The sequence below is a fragment of the Cyprinodon variegatus genome, unplaced genomic scaffold (genome assembly GCF_000732505.1).
Source record: "Cyprinodon variegatus isolate N-32 unplaced genomic scaffold, C_variegatus-1.0 Scaffold1633, whole genome shotgun sequence".
NCBI classification, from domain to species: Eukaryota; Metazoa; Chordata; class Actinopteri; order Cyprinodontiformes; family Cyprinodontidae; genus Cyprinodon; species Cyprinodon variegatus.
The window spans coordinates 2139-22109 of NW_015152086.1; the positions used below are offsets into that span (position 1 = coordinate 2139).

Below are 19971 nucleotides of genomic sequence, written 5' to 3' on the forward strand. Positions count from 1 at the left end.
TACAGCATTTAGAGCAAACTGAAACAACAGCTTCTGCAGGTTAAAGTGAGGCTGAAACATAAAAGCTGTGATTGATAGAAGTTATTTTAGCTGAGGCTAAAATGAGGATATTGTTCTAAGAATAAACTAGAGATGCAAAAATAAGCCTGTCTGGAAACTTTCTGAGCACACTTAGAAGCTATGCACGTTTATTCATGCAATAATTTTCAGTCAGCAGCACCACTCGTATATTTATAATTGGTCTAAAAACCACTCTGGTCATGTTGTTTAGTTCTTGTTGTTGTCTTCCTGATTGGAAACGTTATTTTGCAAGCAAGAGGAATTGTTACGAGTTTTGTGAATTCACAAACTCAGAAGGAATTACATGCATCAGTCTGGTTTAGACCAGGTTAGCTTATAAGGTGTGCATGACGGAGTTAAGCCCAGTCTGTTGCTAAACCCCTACTAGCTGAATTTAGACATACTAATCAAAGATCTTTTTACATAGATTTATATAGAGAGGATTTCCTTCTTCATGTATTTGATGCATCAATAAACAAATTGATGGTTTTGTTTCCCAGTTACTGACAGAACGGAGACACTAAAGAAATCCATTTACTGTTTTGGTAATCTGTGTGTATACTGGTCGGACATTGTTCTTACCTTAGTTTTTTCTTATTTTCACCAGAACATTGGCGGTGGACCTTTAAAACTTGACTACAAAACCCTGGCTGCACTCCCCACCACCAGCCTGCAAAAAGTCAACAAAGTGAGTCTCTTTTTTTTCCCAGATGTTGCACAAACTAACAGAATTCAGTTCAGGACTTACATGAATGAATGATGGATTTAACTTATTGACATGTTTTAAAACTGGGTCGGTGCCCCTGGGGTTGTAAATTCTTGGTTTGCTGCGTGTGGCCTTGGTTAGAGGCTTAGAATAGACCCTCCTGGAATCTGTCAGGTTTCTGGGTGACCCTGAGATCATCAGTTGGACCTGATCGAGAACCCAAATCCCTCAGATTGATTCTTAGATGGCTCAGAGTCAGAACTTGTCTTAATGATGTTACTGTGTCTAATATAAGCAGCAGATCGCAGCTAGATGAAGAATCTTGTTTATGTGACTAAATAAAGTAAAGCAATAAAGCTGATTAGAAAGGAGTGAACATCTTCAGGATGAGCACAGGGTTCTGTTTAAAGAAGTGCAGGCCCGGTCCGATGGGGTGAAAGAATAAAGCGTGAGAGAGGAAGGGCAACTTGGGGGAGGGGAACAGCTGCCCACTATCAGCGGGCCTCCTCTTGGTGATATTTTAAACGTGCATCTGGCTCTGAGTTGGACTGAGTGTGTCTGCTTGGTGGGGACGGTGTCCTCTGAGAGAAACGTTTAGGTTCAAGCTCTGAAAGTCCTGAACATCCAGCTTTACCCTTCTACCATCCAGCTGTAAGTTCCCACTTCTTCTTCTTTCCTCTCTTTGCCTCTTTCAAACTGTTTTTTTTTTTTTTTACTTGAATATATCTTCTATTTTTCAACTTGACTTGAATTTTTTTTCTCTTAAATGTGTTAAATAATATTTAATCAACTTTTCTGAGCTGTAGCTGGCTTCTGTTTAGTGTCCTATTTGTAAATCACTGTTTTGAGTGCAGCAGAACTTAACGTACATGTCATAAGCAGCTGCTCTTGCAGTGGGATCCGTAGCCACGTGGTTCAGTGTTTCGATATTTTACCTGTAACTGCCTGTGAAAGCCAGAGTACAGGAACTTCTAAATCTTAACAACAGAGTATCACTCTTGGTAGAGAAGATTGTGGAGTTTTAATTAAATTGCAAATTAGTGGTTTGTATATGAGCTGCAGACTAAATATGGCAGTAGAATCATTTTATTTTACTGAAAGCCTTGTAGTGTCGCTCCTTTGTCCTTGGAGCATTGCTGGGAAAGTTAAAAGCCAAACAAAACAAGGATCTGTTGGACTTTAGGTCCATTTACTCATTATCACTTAGTGCTCCAATTCAGCGCCCAAGCTTTGCCATTTCAACTCCGCCTACTTCTATTATCTACATAGGCACTTACCCTGGTTTACTTTATTCCTCTTAATTATTTTTGATCAGCTAAAGACTAGTCAGAAAGAAATTTCTCTAATTTCAGGTGGTTTAATTAATTATATGATATATATATATATTTTTTTTTTTTTAAATACCCTCTTTACCTGGTTTGCATCAGTTTCCCTTCATAAAAAAAAACAAAAGAACTGGTTATATCCTCCTTCTGGTAGAGGTTTTTATTTTATTAGAGTACACTATGAGCAGGTTAGAGGTGAGCTAAACGGTGTGATAGATGAACCTCATTAAGAACCTCTCTGCTGTTGCCAAACTATTCAGTTTTTCCTTAAGGGCTAAATAAAACAAGGACCTGTGATCAAATTTCCCTTGATGTGATTTCCCTAAAACTAAAAGCTCAGTGATCCGTCCGCCTGCGTCTGATCGTCATGCTGCTATTGGGTCCCAGCTGTGCAGCTCTCAGTGCCACGGCACGTTGGCGAGCCGGTGGCCTGACTCCTCTCCTCTAAAAGCCAGCTGTCGCTCACAGACGTCTGCGTCGCTGCCAAAAGGTCACTGACTCGCATTCCAGCCCTGGAAAGCTCACACGTATGCCTCTTAGGGTTATTACCAGGAGAGCTGTGTCACCATTTCGCCTTTAATCAGACTATCGTCATTGTTGCTGATCATTTCATAGTGTTGTAACATATCATGTAAGGCTGCAGAGTAAAGTCAGCTGAGTCTTTGCTGTAGAAAAAGAATCAATCAGCTGGCAGATGTTATTTGCTTCTTTTTTTTTCTCCTTATATTAGCATCAGCTAGGAAATGCATCATTCATCTTTAAATCAGCAACACAATACAGGGATCGGTTAGCATGAGGCAAAATAATCAGCCTCCCTGTTAAACAGTTTAAGAGTATTTTAAGCAGAAACTGTGCTGAAATGTGGATGTTAGCAAACACAACCAGTTAGGACTTAAAAGAAATGGGTTTGGAAACTCATCTGAAGGGCTTGAAGAGCTTTAGTGATGCAAGTCACTCTTTATAGCAGCCTGAGGCTTCTGGGTCAGCTTTCTATTCATAGGTCCACAGGCGTTTCTCCTCATCTTACTTTAGTTTGTGGGTTTGGCACTGTTAGTTTAAATTTCCTATTTTAAAGGACTGGTTAGAGCTGCACACTGATTATAACTAGTCCTGCACCAGTTTGCTCCTCTCTGTAAAACTACTTGCTGCTCCACACCAAAACAATAAACTCAATTTGGTTTATTTCAAGTTTAAGTTTTTTGTGGCCAGAAATCACTGTTTAAACATTTTGTTTTTTACAAACCTGAATTTACTTTGAATCCTTAGGATATACTCAACATATCATTGTTTATAACATGAGATTTATAGAAGTACATTTTTATCCATTTTACAAGTGAAAGAAGCTTTATCCCTTATTATGAGAGGATAAAGTTTAGGTGTGTGTAAATCTTCTGTTTATTCCATTTGAGTTTTGAATGTTGGTGGGTCTATATTCTCCTGTGAGTCCTCTCTTCCTTCTCCTTTGCTCCTGTTCAGTTCTCTGCTTCTGTTATTTCGACCGCTCCCATGGAGGCCCCCTTGCCGGCCAATCACGGAGCCCTTTTAGAACCAGCAGGCTTCGGTTTGGTCAAACCCACCGAACCCCTCACAGACCACAGCTATCTCAAGGAATTCCAGTTCTCCCATAACGGGACGCCCACCATCAATGACAGTCCAGGCTCAGCCACAGCTGTTGACTCCATGCCGGCCGTTTCTCCTGAGGAGGAAGAGGAATGCCTGGTGGACTCACAGCCTATGTGCTTTAGGGAAAACCCCTTCCTGGTAGCGAACCGTAAAGGGAAAGGTCTTCCACCTGGAGAGCAGATCCTGTCCGGGCCCCCTGTGGGCTACGGCCAGCAAGGAAAGCTGCAGCCCTGGTTATTCAGCAAGGCAAGATGCTGAGAGTAGTTTGGAGGCAGCATGCTGTGTTGCTGTGCATTGTTTCTTTCACTGTGCTCCTTCTGTATAATTATGCATTTTTCTAAAAAGATAAAAAAAACTTCCCAGTTCCAAGTTTTCGGATATAAAAGATTTCTGTGTTACTGTTTGCAAAGCAGCTTATGTTGTTCCAGAATTTAGAAAAGAAATGATTTTCCCCTGGGATATGTTTGGCCATGCCTGTGTGTGTATGGTTCTCTGGATCAGGAGAAGTTATGGCACGCTTTTGCTTTGAGCACAGCTTGTGGCATTTCTTTAGAAATTCAGGATCTTTAACCGCACACCAGCTGTAAGGAAGGTCATAATGCAGGAAGGAATGTGGACGGCACAGAGGAGTGCATGTTAACCAGCGAGTGCTTGAACTAAATATTCACAATACGACTAACCCTTTACAGGTTTCAGCTTAATAAATTTAATAGAAAAGTTGATTTATTTCAGAATTTCAGCTGAAAAAAAAGGAACAGCCTTTCAAAATCCTCTTTCTGCTTAAGATTAATTCAAAGATTTTTAAGTACAGAAATATTTTTGTCAATACAATCAACCAGAAGACTACCAACGACCTGTAAATGGCAGGTAAGACTCAACAGGTCATAGCTAAAGAGGCAGGTCTTTTTTTGTATCCCAAACATGAACACCAATCATGAAATGGAAGGAATGAAAGGAAAAAGTTTGGTACAAAAAGGCGTCGAGCAAAACTCATCCGAGTTTCCAGTCGCTGATGGTTTGGGTTGCCATGTCAACTATTGGTTGTTTTGACTGTGGACTTTAGAAAACACAGTAGACCAACACCATCTACCATGACAATTGAGCTTCAAGGAGAGCCTAAAGAGGATCTGTACAGAGTATTGTCAAGCAGAAGATATGAGACACGGATAAGGATATTAGCAAAGAAACCAGGGTTTTTATGAAGCTGCTGCTAGTTGCCTTCATCCCATTAATTTTCTAATAGAATTTAATTATGTATAGCATATCTACGATGTGTTGAATTTCTGAAATAAATCAACATTTTGATTACTTACTAATAAAGGTCCATCTACGTCCAGATGGAGCTGTGGTTGTATTAAATACTGCAGAATTTCTGGTTTCCTGACTGAAAATGTGAGCAGCTCATTAATTAATTTCTCTTGTTTTTCTCCAGACACCTTCTGATTACACCAGAACAGACAGTCCTGTCAGGGAAGCACCATATTCTCCCACCATCCAGCCGGTGAGCTGCTCCAACACGTCTTCCACCAGATTTCACCACCCACCATCCTGTCATCCTTCAAATTTACCTTCTCATTATTCATGAGTCACTTGTAGCTCTCCAACAGAGCTATTTTACAGCTGTCCCTCTTGACCCTTTTCCCCACCCTTAGCCCAGCCACCACTCCTCCAACAGCTCCCTGTGTGCAGGCAGGGAGACCCGCTTTGTAAGTGGGCTTTGTGGCCCCCTGTACAGACTGCATCAATTAAAAATAATTTCTAGAGTTTCCTCAGCCCTTCTCGGCTGACAAGCATGCGAATGCTCCTCTGTGGCAAACTCATTACTGATGCTTTGTGCTGTTCACACTATATATGCATCACTCAAAGACGGTTTGTCTGCTGACCAGCTATGGCTTTATATTTTCTCTTGATAACATTTTGCACAATCATTATTAAGAGGATAATTTTACCACTTTTTGGGGTAGAAAATGGTAAAATCTGGTTGAGTTTAATTGCTTGGGAAGAGTCTTTAAGTGGCCCTGCATTGTCCTAAAGAGGCTACACTAGTTTATATTTCTTCCTTTTAATGCTTCTTTTATTTAAAATAGACGCTGCAGAACGTAGAGCTCTGTCAAATTTTCATTTTGTTATAATTTTTTGTCTTCTCCACAGGCAAACATTCATTACACTGCCACTCCCACTGCTAAGGACAGCACCTCATCATCAGTGAGTGTCAGTAGGAAAGAACAGCAGATTACCTTTGAAACTAAATTTCAATTAGAAAAAACATTTATGGAAAACGACCCTGGTTTGAATAGCTCAAGAATCTCCTGTGTAGGTGCTTAGACCCATAAAGACAACAGCGTAACATTTCTAAGGTGCATTATAGACCATAACAAAATGAAACCTTGATTCAATTTAATAAGGGAAAAGAAAATGGTGAGGGTCCAAAAACTCACATTGATAAGCAGATAAGGTTGTAAAACCGCCTTTTTTATCAGATTTCAGGATTTATCTGATTATATTTTGTATTTTCTTTAGTTGTGTTGATTAGTTAAAGTAATTTTAAAGAGATTTGAGAAAGAATTAGAATCTATTTTAACCGAGGAATCAATCAGAAGAGTACTATAGTATTTCAGAGCAGTACATGGATACGTTTAAGGTTAAAGATGAGGATCTATCTATCTAAGGCCAATTTATACTTTTGACGCATAGCCTCTGCAACCATCGAATCTGCCTCTGTGCGCGGCCGCGCCCCCCTCACAGAGGCCCTGCAGCAGTCGTTGCTCACCTCAAAAAAATCCTGACTACGTGTCGGACGGTCGCAAACCCGCGCAGACCTCAAGTGGAAGTGCGCAGACAAAAAGCAGCTGTGATTGGTCCTTGGTATTTCTTTTCAGCTGTCTGTGTGGTCGTCCTTCTCGATTCGGAGCGGTTTGGAAGTACAACCACTTGTACGATGGCTCAGACATGTTGTTTTGGAAAATAAACAATCCCACCGGCGCCGCCGGAGAAGTTCTCGTGACCATCCGCCGCAGTTCTCACAAGTGCACTAATCCAATCACTAGACCAGCACTCTCCCCACGTTTACCTTTAAAATATTGATTCATTTTTCATTTGAGTGGAACACAATATGACATTGAAAGGTTTCAGAGCTTTTTAAAATAAGTCTTTTTTTATTAAACCTCCTAGTTCTAGTCAAATTTGTCATTGAAACTCCAAACCTCATGAAGGCATTCCAACCATTAGCATCACTTTAACTTTTCACCTATGGCTTAACTGTCATATTTTTTGCTTTTCTCCAGACGCGGCCCGGTGCCATCCAACCAGTCGGACGTGTCCGGCCCACCACCTCCCCCGGCACGCCGGAGCGCCGCAGTCCCAACCCTTTCCAGCATGGCCCCTCCCCATTCAACTCCCAGACCTCTGTAAGACCCCTCACCACCACCACCACCACGTAGGGCTGGTCTTTACCATCCTGTGCTGCCTGGCCAGGGCACACAATGGCAGTGTGTCCATCACTGGTTACCAACGTCTACAAAACATGATAGATTGTTACCAAAGATGGAGACAGTTTTTTTAAATGTTCAGGGGGGTATCTATTTGCCCCCATCAAGCTATAGTGTACAGAATTGCTTAGCTGCAAAAGGTTTCTGCTTTGTGTAATAATCTGATTATTCTTCAGGCAGCAGTGGTTAGTAATGAGAGAAGCAGTGATTTCATCTCAAACCTGCCTGCTTGCTTTACTAAGGTGTCCAGACAGAAGGATCTGCCTGGCCTGCCAAAGCCCTACTGTCTGTCTTTCTATGCATCATTCCTCCTCCTTCACATGAAACGAGCCGCCATGCTGTTCACCCGTTCCTCTCCACAGTCACCTTGAACTGCTAGATTTTGTTTTTTTATTCTCTCCACCCTCCTTTCCATGTCTCTGTCTGTCCCCCCCCACCTCTTCTACCATATGGACCTACCCTTCATGACTCCCCTTCCCCTCCTGCAGCCTCGCGCCCCCTCCCCTTCTTCGCCCGACGAATTCCCAATGAATGTCAAGCAGGCATACAAGGCGTTCGCTGCCGTGCCTCGCTCGCTGGCAGTGCTGGAGCCGCCGCAGGTATGACACGCTGACTGGACTGGGCCAGGTCACCACATGAGCATGCTGTGCTGACTGATTGGATTGGCCCCGCCCCTTCCCTTCAACTTCCTAAAGCAGGCGGTCCTTAAAGAAGCCTGCATGCTGTCATGGGGGGGATCTGTGACGTGCTGTGACATGTGGAATGTCTCCATCGGTGGTTTTTGTGCTCCACTCACTCCATCTGTCAAAGCGGTGCTGATTCTGCATCTCCATCTGTCCATGTGTGGCCCACGCAACGCTGTGAAATCTGTTTTATACTTTCCTGACTGCCTGTTTGGTGTTGGAGCCTTTCTCCTGACTCCTTTTGGTGAACAATCATTCTCCTCTCGCCCAACAGGATCTGTACAGCGGGAGGAACAACTTTCACATGAAGCAACCTTCACCAGAGGTCAGTAAAGATAACCCACAGACAAGACATGAAGCAAGAAACACAATCCTTGTTCAGTTATAAATATAAATATATACAATAGCTTATATTTTTATTTTGGATATTGTTGGGGTTTCAGAAAACCCTGCATCCAGTTACTAAAACATCAGTGACGCACATTTGATACAAATTTAATTGATTCTTGTGTTTTATTAAAGCATGTGAAACTATTCCCTGTGACGCATCATTAATGTGCACAATAATTCTTACCATTAATAGTGACACAAGCCCATGACACTTGGGAATAGAAGGTGGAGCTATGCTCAGCAGCATGATGCCACGGATGGGGTTTATTTCTGCAGGATATTCACACCTCCAATGTTTATATTAATAACATAAAGCAAACAGCATTTCAGATGCTTTTATGAAAGGAGGAGTAAATAAATGGACATAATGTTCAAGTTTAAGGTGTAGCTGAATCTTTTTTAGTTCATCTTTAACTTTGGAAATCTGATATTACAGGTACAAATTAATGCTTCACCCAGACTAAAAAGTAATACTGACTCAAGATCAAACCTCAGTTATCTGATGTTTTTAAATGGGGACAGTTCTAAATGGTATTTTAGTTCTGGAGTAAAGCTGCTCTGATCTTCGAGACGTGATTTTATTTTCAGCCTGTTTTGAACGACGAGGTGTTTGATGATAGAATCGATGGTCAGGAAGGAGGCGGAGAGGGTCTGACCAGAAAGGTCTCCCCCCGGCCCTCCCTGTCTTCTGATCGGCGGGAGTATATGAGTCTGGCCGCGGTGCCCTGCTTCTCCAGATCCTCCATGGAAATGAAGGTATCCAGCGCCTCTATGGCTGGAGCGGGCCTGTCTGAGGTCTGGGCTGTGGTGTGCTTAGCTTGGCCGGTGGTGGTTTCTCTGCTCCCAGGACTCCAGATAAAAATCTATTCAGCCATGGGCTCCCCTTATAGCTGCTCTGAAATTCCCTCAGCAGTGCTGGGTTTAATAATTCATTTCTCTCCTCTTGACCTTCCATCCTCTGGCATCTCTCTGACAATGACGCTACTTTTTTTAGCTTGTGGGTCGAGAATGATGCAGTGTAAATCCAAGCTGTTTATCTTCTTGTTCTTGATTTTTAATTTTATATTTCTCACCCCTTAGATTCCTCTTGGAGGGAAGAACAGCCCAGAGCAGCGCTCCTTCAGGGACAGGCAGAAATACTTTGAGATCGATGTGAAACAGCAGACACCAGAGAAGCCTAAACCCAGAATTTCCCTCGTTGGAGAGGAAGACCTCAAGAAAATGAGGGAGGAGGAAGGTTTGTCTTTTAGTCCCAAATCCGGTACAAACACGCCACAGCTGTTTTTTGTTTTTGTTTTGTTTTTTTCAAGTTTACATGCCTGTGTCTCTTCAGAGAGAAGGTTTGAGCAGCGGGCACGGGAGTACCTAATGGACGAGGATGAGGAAGATGAGGAAGAAGAAGACCTGGCTAAGCAGGTGGAGCACATGAAGGCTACTGGGAAGGTGCTGTTGGACGGGGTGGAGTACAAGGTGGAGCCTGTGTCGAGCCCATCTCAGCACTGCTCCACACAACTGAGCTACTGCGGCAGCTCAGGGTGAGAATCATTTCTTTCTTTTAAATCTTTTCCCATTTAACTTTTTTTTTGACAGTTTTTTTCTGCTATGTGTCTATAGGCCTTCCTCGGTGGACGGTAAAGGTGACTCTCAAAGGAATTCACTAGAGGACAGCTTCAGGTTGGAGCAGAGGCCAAACTCTATGACAGGGTGAGTGCAGTTTTCAGAGCTAAAGTAGATTTTGAACGTCTTTATTCCGTGAGTCACCTTACTTACTAATGATCGGTCTCATCAGTCTGATATCAGCTTACCCTGGAGAGTCAACTGCACCGATTCGTACAGCCAAAGCAGAACGCAGACACCAAGAAAGGCTGAGGATGCAGAGCCCTGAGCTGGCTGTGGCCCCAGACAAGGACCTGTCCCCTGCAGAGAAACGAGCGCTAGAAGCTGAGAAACGGGCCATGTGGAGGGCAGCACGGTAACTCATGCACATGCCTTTGAGGAAAAGGCATATATGTCGTCAGATGTGACATTCTGTTCTGTGATGTAACATAATTAGCCCTAAAAGCAGAACATTTAGGTTTATAGTTTGTGACATTTTATGTAGAATAAACACAACATAAAAAGTGGAAAGAACATCGCTTCTTAAAAAACTAAAACTGTCTTAACCCTTACAACATAAATATTTCAAAAGTATAATGGAAAGCAGTACCTTGCAAAAGTTTCACATTACAATCTCTTTTTTGATAGTTTGAAAACACAAAGTAAATGATTGTTTAGTGAAAGAAAAAAAGGTGGAAGGATTTAAAACCTTTGACAAATGAAGACCTGAAAACTTTTCCTGCCACTTAAATAAAATCTATTCCAATGAATGACTTAAAAATCACATGATTGCTTAATTCTATAATAATTTAATCTGGGAACAAATCTTGCTGTTCTCTGGAGTTTTTTTAGGGACCATTATTGAACAAATGGCTTTATAAAGATCAAGGATTAGCAGAGAGGAAAAGTAAAATGCTCTGGGGAATTTTAAAGCATAAAAGAAGGTAATAAGACTTCAGTTCATATAACAGACATCTAAACATGGTTACGGTACTTTATTTTGAATACTATGCCCCCATTGAAACATGGTGGTGGCAGCATCATGGTGTAGGGAAAGGTGTCTACCAACATTGCAGCAGCAAATATGTGTAGGATACAAAAGATCTGATCCTGGAAAGGAGAGTCAGGACTATGACCCAGAACATGCTGCCATATGTTGTTTAACAGAACATTTTAGACCAATGTATGCGTGTTTGGCCTAGTCAAAGTCTAGACCAATATCAAATGAATCTCTGTTAAGACACTTACCATCCAGTTTAAAGACCTAAGCTATCATACAAAGTAGAACTTTGGGTCTTAAAGGTACAAAATATTTCAGCTTTTATTCTAGTCAGAGGTAGCTGTAACGTATTCCTCCAGGCTGAATATAAAGTTGTTTTCACATTGTCCTGTTTGGAAACAGGTACATAACCATTTTTTAAATCCTTTCCATAATGATGCCCTTCTTTGCGTTTTCTCTCTTATAAATTGTAAAAAAAAAAAAAAAAAAGTGTGAAAAATGTTGCAACATACTGTGATAAAACTTGAGTCATGACTCCACTTTATTTAATATTAATTTCTAGTGTTTAAGTAAAAAAAAAACATTTTTTCTATTTTAGGTTATACAGATTAGAAACTATAAATTTGTCAGAGCCTAAGTGAGATTCATTAACATCTCTGAGTTTGGTAGAATCGGGTTGTTCTGTAGACCAAAGGTCTAAAAACGCAGCTGACTGATTGTTTGGTCTGTTTCCTTCTCCCTAATTTCACGTCTTAAGGCTTGTTTATTATTCCTGGTTTTCCTAATTTTTGTCCGTGTTTTATCTTCCATTCTTGGATTTTCTTCTCTCTTTCTGTCTGTGTCCCTCTCTGTCTCCTCATCATTTCTCTCCTTCATCATGGCATTCCTTTCATTCCCCTCCCTTGCCCTCCGCCGCCCTGTCCCTCCCTCCCATCTCTGTTGGTTGTGGGGCTCAGGCCCTATGGCCTAGAGGAGGATGTTAGACAGTATGAGCAGGACCTGGCAAAGCGGCTCTACCAGGCCCGAGTGAGGGCCTCTCAGGGCGCAGCCCCCCAGCCCCATGCTTCCTCCTCTACCTCCTCCTCTGCAGCCTCCCAGCTCAGGTCTGCTCCTCGGCCCCAGCCATTAGGGCCGGACACACGGCATCATGGGGGTGTGCTGGGTTGCTTTGGTTTTTGGGTATTTCGCTAGATGCCAGATTCAGAAAGGTCCAAGCAAGCACGTACAGCATTACTAACGGTGCTTCTGTTGCCTTTCTAGTTTTGTTCTTCTGCTTTTGCTTCTGCACGTCTTCTGTTTCCTGTCTCTAGTCCAGTTTGGCCTCATTCTCTCTGTCCTCTTGTCTCGTCCTTTCCCCTCCCCTGTAGAGCTCCTTATTTTCCTTTATGCCTTGCCGTTATAGCGGTATGTGTATTAACACATAGCCCACAGTAAGTTTGCAAGCTGATGAGCGTTAAGGGTGAACCTACTAGCTGTAGGTTGTCCTTTTCCTGGAGTGCCTTCCTTCTCTATTTGTTGTATCATGAAATGAGATCATCTCAGCAAACCAGGACAAGGAGCACCCATATCAGTAGTGAATGGCCTACCACTGCCTCTGCCATTATTTCACACCTCTAACATGATATCAGAGGATTTCCTTCAACCTGCGTGTTTCCTGTGTAGAATGAAGTCTCTGGAACAAGATGCACTGAAAGCTCAGATGGTCATTGCCAAGTCTCGGGATGGGAAGAAGCGAGGGACACTAGACCAGCTGGCGGAGTCCCCATCTCCTGCTCCAACGCCATCTCCCACTCCAATGGAAGGTAAGACGACACACAGCTGGAGCCGAGAAGGATTTATCTGGAATTTTCCTGCAACATAATAAAACACAAGATCTTCCAAAATATTAATCTATTTTTCACATTTTGTTGCATTTAATCCACAAACATCATGTTAATTATTGGGATTATATGCAGTTGTCAGTGTCATGTTGAAAGGTGATGATTTATTCTTTTGTTTTAGTTTTTTTTGGTTTTCTTCTACATAATAATGCTTTTTAGATCTGAAAGCTGTGGCATTCATTTGTATTAAATTGTAAATAATAAAAATGAATTTGTGCTGAAGCTTTAGAAATGACATTAGATGATAAACAACCTCGCACAGCTAACCTCTAAGCCACCTACTGGAATTTATTTCCATCTATCCTCTCTTCCAGGTAAATAGGCACTAGTTTAGCTGTTGCAGTTCTGGCTTTAGATTCAGGATCAACATCCTGATCTAGGAGCACTGATCTAAGGTTGTCGTAGCTAAAGGGGAGGAAGAAATGCACAGCACACCGTAGATTCCCAGTGATGGACTGCTTTGTGCCAGTCTATCACTTTAAATCCTAATAAAATAAGCTGTAGTTTAAAATGATGTGACAAACTCAGCTGTAGAGAAAATATTGACGTTCTACCTGAAACATTTTGTATTTTTCCTTTCCAGAGCTCAGTCCTCGAGCTTTGACCTCACCCGGCAGGCTGGTAAGCTTCCACTCTTGGTTTTTACAGCCTTACACTCCTTCTGGGTTTTTGCTTTATTTATTTGTTTATTCCTCATATTATCAAAAATCTAAAATTGACTTCAATAACAAGTCCAATTTAAGGAGTTGTTTAAAGATGGAAAATCCATCGGATTCTTTGTTGATAAGCTGTCAGACGACATTTTCTATAAACATTGCCATAAATCCACCATCTTGCTTCATGACAGTAAAAACTGACACACCTTGCTCTCCATTATGTGCCCCAGCTGGTTCACCCATTAGCCTCTGTGCCTCCCACCTTCTATTTTTTTCCCCTCGTCTCATGTTTTCATCCTCCCACCTCTCCCTCTGCTTTTTGCTCATCCCTGTTTGCTATCCTTCTAGTCCCTGTCATCAAAGAAGTTTGACTACCGACAGTTTGCCGCCATTCCTTCTTCCAAACCCGTATACGACATTCAGGTATTGGCTGCATGCTGAGCTCCCAGGGGCCGCTCCCGGGGGCCCCCCATCCCGCCCAAGCTTCCTCCCTTCCTCCCTCCCCTGGCTTTCCCTGCTGCCTCTCCCCTCTAGTTATCGTAGATGGAGGAATCGGTGTGGCTGCCGTCTGGGTCGTGCTCAGTGGTTGATCAGAGCTGGCTGGAAGACCTTTGGTGCACTAACTCCTACTTTGAAGGAAAAAAAAACTACTGAAATAATGACAGCCTCCCTTCTGCTCTTTTCCTCTCATAAAAAAAAACAATATCCTTAGTAACTATTCATACTCTTTTATGCAGCGCTTCACTAACTAACCCCTATGAAACCATGACACTCACCTGCAGAAGACATTTTGATTCCACTAACCTGAACTGGTTATTCAGCATCTCACTCGCTCACATTCACTTCCATCTATTTTGTCCATGCATGGGTCATGACGTTATCAGACAAAAGAACTCCTTCTCATCTGATGGCTTTTAAAACGCGGTTTTCATAATCTGGTTGTCTTCCATGTGGAGGGAGAGGATGCAGGGGAAACCTGGAGTTGTGCTGGTCTACATGTCTTCTGTGTTTTGGGTTAGTGTGTCTGTCAGGTTGTGTGGTGTCTAGTGTTTTTACAGCAACCTCTGTTTTCAGCTTTTGGTGGTAGTGCATTGAAACATTGTATTATGTTTATAAAGAATAACTAGTTATTTCTTATTCTGCAAATGTATTGATGTATATATATATATATATTCAAATAGTATGAATCAACTGGTTGTAATGCAATGTTACCACAAGGTGGCAGTAATGTGCCAAGTTATTTAACCAAAGCCATCAAATCGACCAAAGACTTCTTGCTTAGCATATCGTTGATTTAAAGCCAAGTATGCAAAGCTGGTTTATTGACTTTAATGTTGGGGAAGAAAATCAAAATAACTGTATGAGCATCTGGGAAAAGTAGATTAGAGATTAGATTAAATTAGATGAGCTTTATTGATCTCACAGCGGAGAAATTCACTGGTCACATATTGGCATAGTAATTAAAGAAGGTGCAAACAAGGAGGAAAAGAATAAAAATAAATAAAAGGAATAAAAATAAGGTATAAAAAAATAAAAAATACAAGGGAGTAACACAGAGATTTGAAGTGACATATGTACAATCAGGATGGCTTATATACAGGTGGATTGACTTTTACATTAAAGTGTAGTAGGTAAGGATTAACGGTGAGGTAGTGGTATGACTATTATATGAAGTAAGACCTTGGCTTAAAATAATAAAAGTATTCACATCGCTTTAAATTTTTCCTCATTTTGTCACATTGAAACCTTTACTCTGATACCCCTAAATAAAATCACTGCTACACAAATCCCTTCGTTATTAGACGACGCCCACCATCTGTGTGTCATTTAAGCTTAAAACTATTGTGTGAAAACTGCAGGTTCATTGAACGTTTCTGATCAAAGAGCTCTGTTTAATTTATAATCTAAAGATTGACGAGAGTAGACGTTTTCTGTGGTTTTGACAGACTTGGAGGCTCAGTAGGTTACAGGTTTTCTCCCTGCCAGCTCCTCTACAGCAATGGTGAAGGATTCCTGTGGGAAATGGCTTATCAAAGCATTTTATTTCCACCTCTCAGTCACTTATTCCAGCCTGTTTTTCCCCAGACACCTGATGCAGCAGAGGAAGTGCAATACATCGACGCCTCCAGCATTGCCGGTATGTACTTATTGTTTCCTTCTTTTCTACCAGAGTTTGGTACAACCCCTTACCATCTTTAATAAACCGTGTGTTTTACCTCATCCTGTTCTGTTCCCTTTAATTCAGGTACCTACCCGGACTAAGCAGCTATTGGTAGGATCCTATGTGCATGTGTTTGTTGGCTGAATGTCTGAGGGGAGTTGATAGGTGTTGGTCTGCAAAGATTCTCTCTAACCTGCAAGTTGTGCAAGCTTGGATTCTGGGGTTTTAATATGCAGGGTTGCTTTGCTGCTTCTGTCCTGATCTGCAAGATGTATGTTGGGTCAGAACCATCTCAAGTTTGCACTAAGGAAATAAACACTCAAAGCTTTTCTTTAAGGGAAGACCAGATGTCATTAATCCTGGATCCGCTTCTTTTATCAGTAGAGTTAAGTGGTTTATTTGGCTGTTTATCGGCCATTAAGAACAGAACAGATGTTGGCGGGCTTTCTTCAGCCGGTTCTCATTAACTCTTATGGTTATGGCCTTAATAATCTTTATAAGTTTCTCACTTTATTTTCCAAGACCAGAGCTACTAAAATGGTGTTGCGGTTTATTTTTTCTTCTGCACTGAAGAGTGTTGTGTTGGAAGTCATTTATTACCGCTTGTCTCATAGGTTCAGATTGGATGTTGTTTTCCACTAAAGCTGGAAACTGATGCATCTGTTTCTTTTCTCTCAGGCGTTCACCGAGTTGTTACTAAGGTTTCATTCTCTGTTTCCAGGCATTGACAGTTGTTGGTGATGTGGAGAGTAAAATAAATAGAACTCCTCTAAACGCTTAAGTGCTCCACTTTCCTTAAAGGTTCTAGGTGCTCCTTACAGAACCGCTCGCTTGAATCTAATTATAACCCAGAATTGTTTTGTCCCCTGTTGTTGATTCTCTTGGTACTTTGACAGCTGCATGGATTTCCTTTAGCGCTCAAATAGAAATCACTTGGAGCTCTAACTCCCTCCCTCATAGAGGAAATGTGTTTAATGCAGGAAACACACTCATAAAATTATCTTTAGGACATTTTGCACTCATCTAGCAATAAGTATTTTAATACATTTTACACAGATTTTCCTTAAAATGTAACAATATATGTCAAATGTCTCACATTCAATGAATTATAGACTGCTGCAGTTCTGTTTTTTGGCAGCAGGTGGCAGAGTCATTAGAAAACTCTGTAATGCCTCCTTATTCACTAGATTGGTAGGAAATGCCCTACGGCAGAGTTCACTTTTTAAAAACCAGTCAGCCAAACACACTAAACCAGTACGATAATTGGCAATGGAGTTATGCTATATGACCAATACATAAATAAATGTTTCTATGACTTTGCTCTCTTGTTCAGGTTTAGGCTTCCACTGGATGAATGTAACACTGATGTGCAAAGTGCACAACATGCCAGTGCAGAAAAACTGATCTTTGTTAATATAAGTGGTTCAGGAGGAGCATCCTTTTTTGTTTTTTTTCTTACATTGGTCCCCTTGGTTTGTTGATATTTAAAAACAACAGGAAACATGAAGTGTGATACTGATTAATCAAATGTTCCTCCAAACATGAAAAATAAAAAAACTTATATTTCTGGAGGAACCTTCACAAGCTGCTGCAGTCCAGAACTTCCCAGACTGCTTCAGATCCTTCAAGTCCTGCTTGATATTTCTACTCACCCAAAGCTTCCTCCATCTTTCACTGCACAGCGCCAGTAAAGACGACATTCTATCTATGCCGAGGGAAAAGCTTAATGTCTTCTTTTGCTTTCATTGCAGGCACTGAAGTGGAGGTTCCCGCCCCGCTGCCCGCTACCTCTGCCTTGGAGGAGATGGCCCTTTACAGCAACAAGCGCAAGCTGAGGCAGGGGCGCCGCAGCCTGGAAACCGCCATGCCCACGTAACACAACCAAAAAAAAAGAAATAGTCACCGACATTCACACACAGGAGAGGAGCTCTTCAAGCATAAACCACTGCAAAGACTCAAGCTTCTAGTCGCCACTCTTAGATACTCACTTATAACCTGCGTGCCAGTCTTGCCTTTATAGTCTGTGGGTAAGTTGGCGAGCTCCTCAGAGAAGAGGAGACGATGCAGTTAGTTAGGATTGCTACTTACAGACAAATTATTTTCTTAAATTTTCTGTTTGCCTCGTAGATCGGATCTATTTTAACTTGAGGGTGATCAAAATTTCTAGTTGTTTTCTTTTTTTTTTATACTGTTCTAGTTGTTTTCTTTTTTTTTTATTTCTGCACCATTATGATTTCACTGTTTATATAAAAAAAAAGCATAGTGGAAACGGGAAATGAAAAGAAATGGGTTATAGTTTTACTAACTTCAGCGATTAGACTGTAAAGTGTCTTTTTAAAGATTTGGGATGTAAATATTAACTGAGGAGGGAACAGCTGGCTACCTTCATTCTCACATATGGTGGAAAATCTTGAAGCACATATCTTTTATTCACTGCCACTGTATCATAATTTATTGTTTTTAATCATTTTAGTCAAATCGAAGGCCTTCATCCTACAATTCTCAGAGTTTGGACGCATCATTTTAACAAGTTTTAACCAATCATCAGCATATCACTACTTAGATTTACTTGATAAATACACTTAAATCACAGGGGGAACTGTAGAAATGTTTAAAACATCTGAGAGAAAGCGCCTTGTTGGTCATTAAAGTGCTGAGATGCATCAACAAGCTGATTCCTCTCATCCATGCAGCGTCTGCTCAGATAAACCCAGACCGCAGCAGATACTCATCCTCTGATAGTATTCATTCTTGGGATCATGCATTTTAGCATCATTTATCTACGGTACTTCTCCTCCTAAGGGGGTGTTTTGTATTTTTATTTTATTTTTCTAAATCAATGTGAGCCATTAATACTATCCTAGCATCTTTGCATTATCTGGAGTTTTGCCACAGTGATGTGAAGGTAGCAGGTGTTTGTATTTTTCTGACTATGGTTAATTTAAATCTGATGCCACTGAAAAGTCATTTATCGTGTGAATAATGTACAAAAACTGAAAGGAAAGAAGTGAACATGTGGGTTTGAAACTGAGCCTGTCTGGACTGCTGAAGCACCTGGGTGGGGTTAGGCTTGGTTACTGGGACGTTCTTTTCATGTATATTGGTTTCATTGGGAGAGCTGCAAGAGGCTGAACCAATCAGAAATCTCTTTCATTAAAAACATTCAGCTCATGTATCTCATGGGGATTTTTTCTCTGCAGAATCACAGCGTCGTAGCATTTTAATTTAATGTAGGGTCTATGATTAGTTTCCATGTTTCTCTCACTGACTGAAATTCAGTTTGTTTGTTTTTTACTATTTGTAGGCAATGTTTTTTTTTTTCCCAGATGGGTTTCACTACAATGATGCTGTGTTTTTATGTTTCTGTGTTTCTTATTTCGTCTTGAGTTAATTTTGGGGGCTTTAACTTGCTAACAGGCCAGAGGGTGTGGGGGGGTCAGATGTCCTAGGGTCGAGGGTTCTAGCTCACATAAGACTGTAACTAGTGAATTTGTACAACCAAAGAAGTCTATTTTGTGGTTCAGGAATAATAAATTTTACTTTTCATTTAAGAAGCTAATTCAGTCTGCTGTCTTTTGTGTTTGATTAAGGTGAAAACAATCAAACTTAAGCAAAGTCGAATGTAAAACGAAACGCAATGAGTTGGACTTTGATAAAGTGAGCTCACAGCAGACGAAAGCGCTGACAGGAAGACGTTTTTCCAGGATCTGAAGAAGCAGCCAAACCGATGGGTTTTAACCACCTGGGCCCTGTTTTAGATTATCGTATACAGACTAGAGAGCCGTTATCCTTAGTCATCTTATTCTGCTTCGTGATATTCAGGATTTTCTATTTTCAGGGCCCGTTTCACAAAGCAGATTAACTGAAAACGTTTTTTTTTTAAACCCGAAATCAAGAAAAGTGAGTTTTCCATTTATCAAATAGAGTTTACTTGACCTCTATTTCTGTTACCATATTGTTTTTCTCCCAGAGCTAACCTGGTTGGGAGCTGTTTTCTTCCATGAACTCTGAGTTTACCCTGTCTCTTTCCTCCTGAAAGCCAGTCACATTGTTTTATTTCCTGATTTAGTCAGTTTTCTCTTAGTTTTGTCTGAACAATAAAAGGAAAATGGTTTACTACCTCCTCACCACCAGTCTGGCAGATAGGGCTGTGGAGTCCTTTGCTGTGCAGTGCAGCACATTATCTGTAGTTGAGGCAGTCACAGTGGAAGACGTGAACTGACACAAACCCCAAACAACATGGATACCAAAATAACTGAACAATCAATATCATCTGAACATATACAGAGATAGATTTTTTATCTATACGTTTCCTTTTGATAGCAGGAAAAATATTGCTATATATGATGATATTGCATCATATTGTAACACCAATGACAATACTCACCCCTACCTCTGTTACA

At 41.1% G+C, this 19971-nt stretch overlaps 1 protein-coding gene across 14 annotated transcripts; it reads left to right on the forward strand.

Annotated features, from left to right (window-relative positions):
* The first annotated feature begins 1282 nt into the window (after positions 1-1282).
* On the forward strand, positions 1283-17749 carry LOC107104161 (protein scribble homolog). 14 transcript variants are annotated; one of them, XM_015404093.1, is made up of 20 exons: positions 1283-1417; positions 3568-3960; positions 5147-5215; positions 5367-5420; positions 5866-5919; positions 6999-7121; positions 7691-7801; positions 8160-8210; positions 8864-9031; positions 9356-9512; positions 9609-9810; positions 9890-9979; positions 10065-10247; positions 11828-11974; positions 12534-12673; positions 13335-13372; positions 13756-13830; positions 15493-15544; positions 15653-15679; positions 17320-17454. In XM_015404093.1, the coding sequence occupies exons 2-19, from the start codon at positions 3598-3600 to the stop codon at positions 15667-15669; spliced, it is 2094 nt and encodes a 697-aa protein (XP_015259579.1). In that variant the 5' UTR covers positions 1283-1417; positions 3568-3597; the 3' UTR covers positions 15670-15679; positions 17320-17454. The 14 variants fall into 14 exon arrangements, with proteins under 14 accessions (XP_015259579.1, XP_015259576.1, XP_015259586.1 ...); XM_015404090.1 differs by lacking the exon at positions 15653-15679 and having other exon boundaries at positions 17320-17749; XM_015404100.1 differs by lacking the exon at positions 13756-13830.
* The last annotated feature ends 2222 nt before the right edge of the window (positions 17750-19971 follow it).

Bases quoted from the DNA above. Each gene is read 5' to 3' on its own strand.
- LOC107104161 (XM_015404090.1), top strand. From the start codon at position 3,598: ATGGAGGCCCCCTTGCCGGCCAATCACGGAGCCCTTTTAGAACCAGCA. The intron at 12,674-13,334 runs GTAAGACGACAC...TTTCCTTTCCAG, and splicing joins ATCTCCCACTCCAATGGAAG to AGCTCAGTCCTCGAGCTTTG. The intron at 13,831-15,492 runs GTATTGGCTGCA...GTTTTTCCCCAG, and splicing joins AACCCGTATACGACATTCAG to ACACCTGATGCAGCAGAGGA.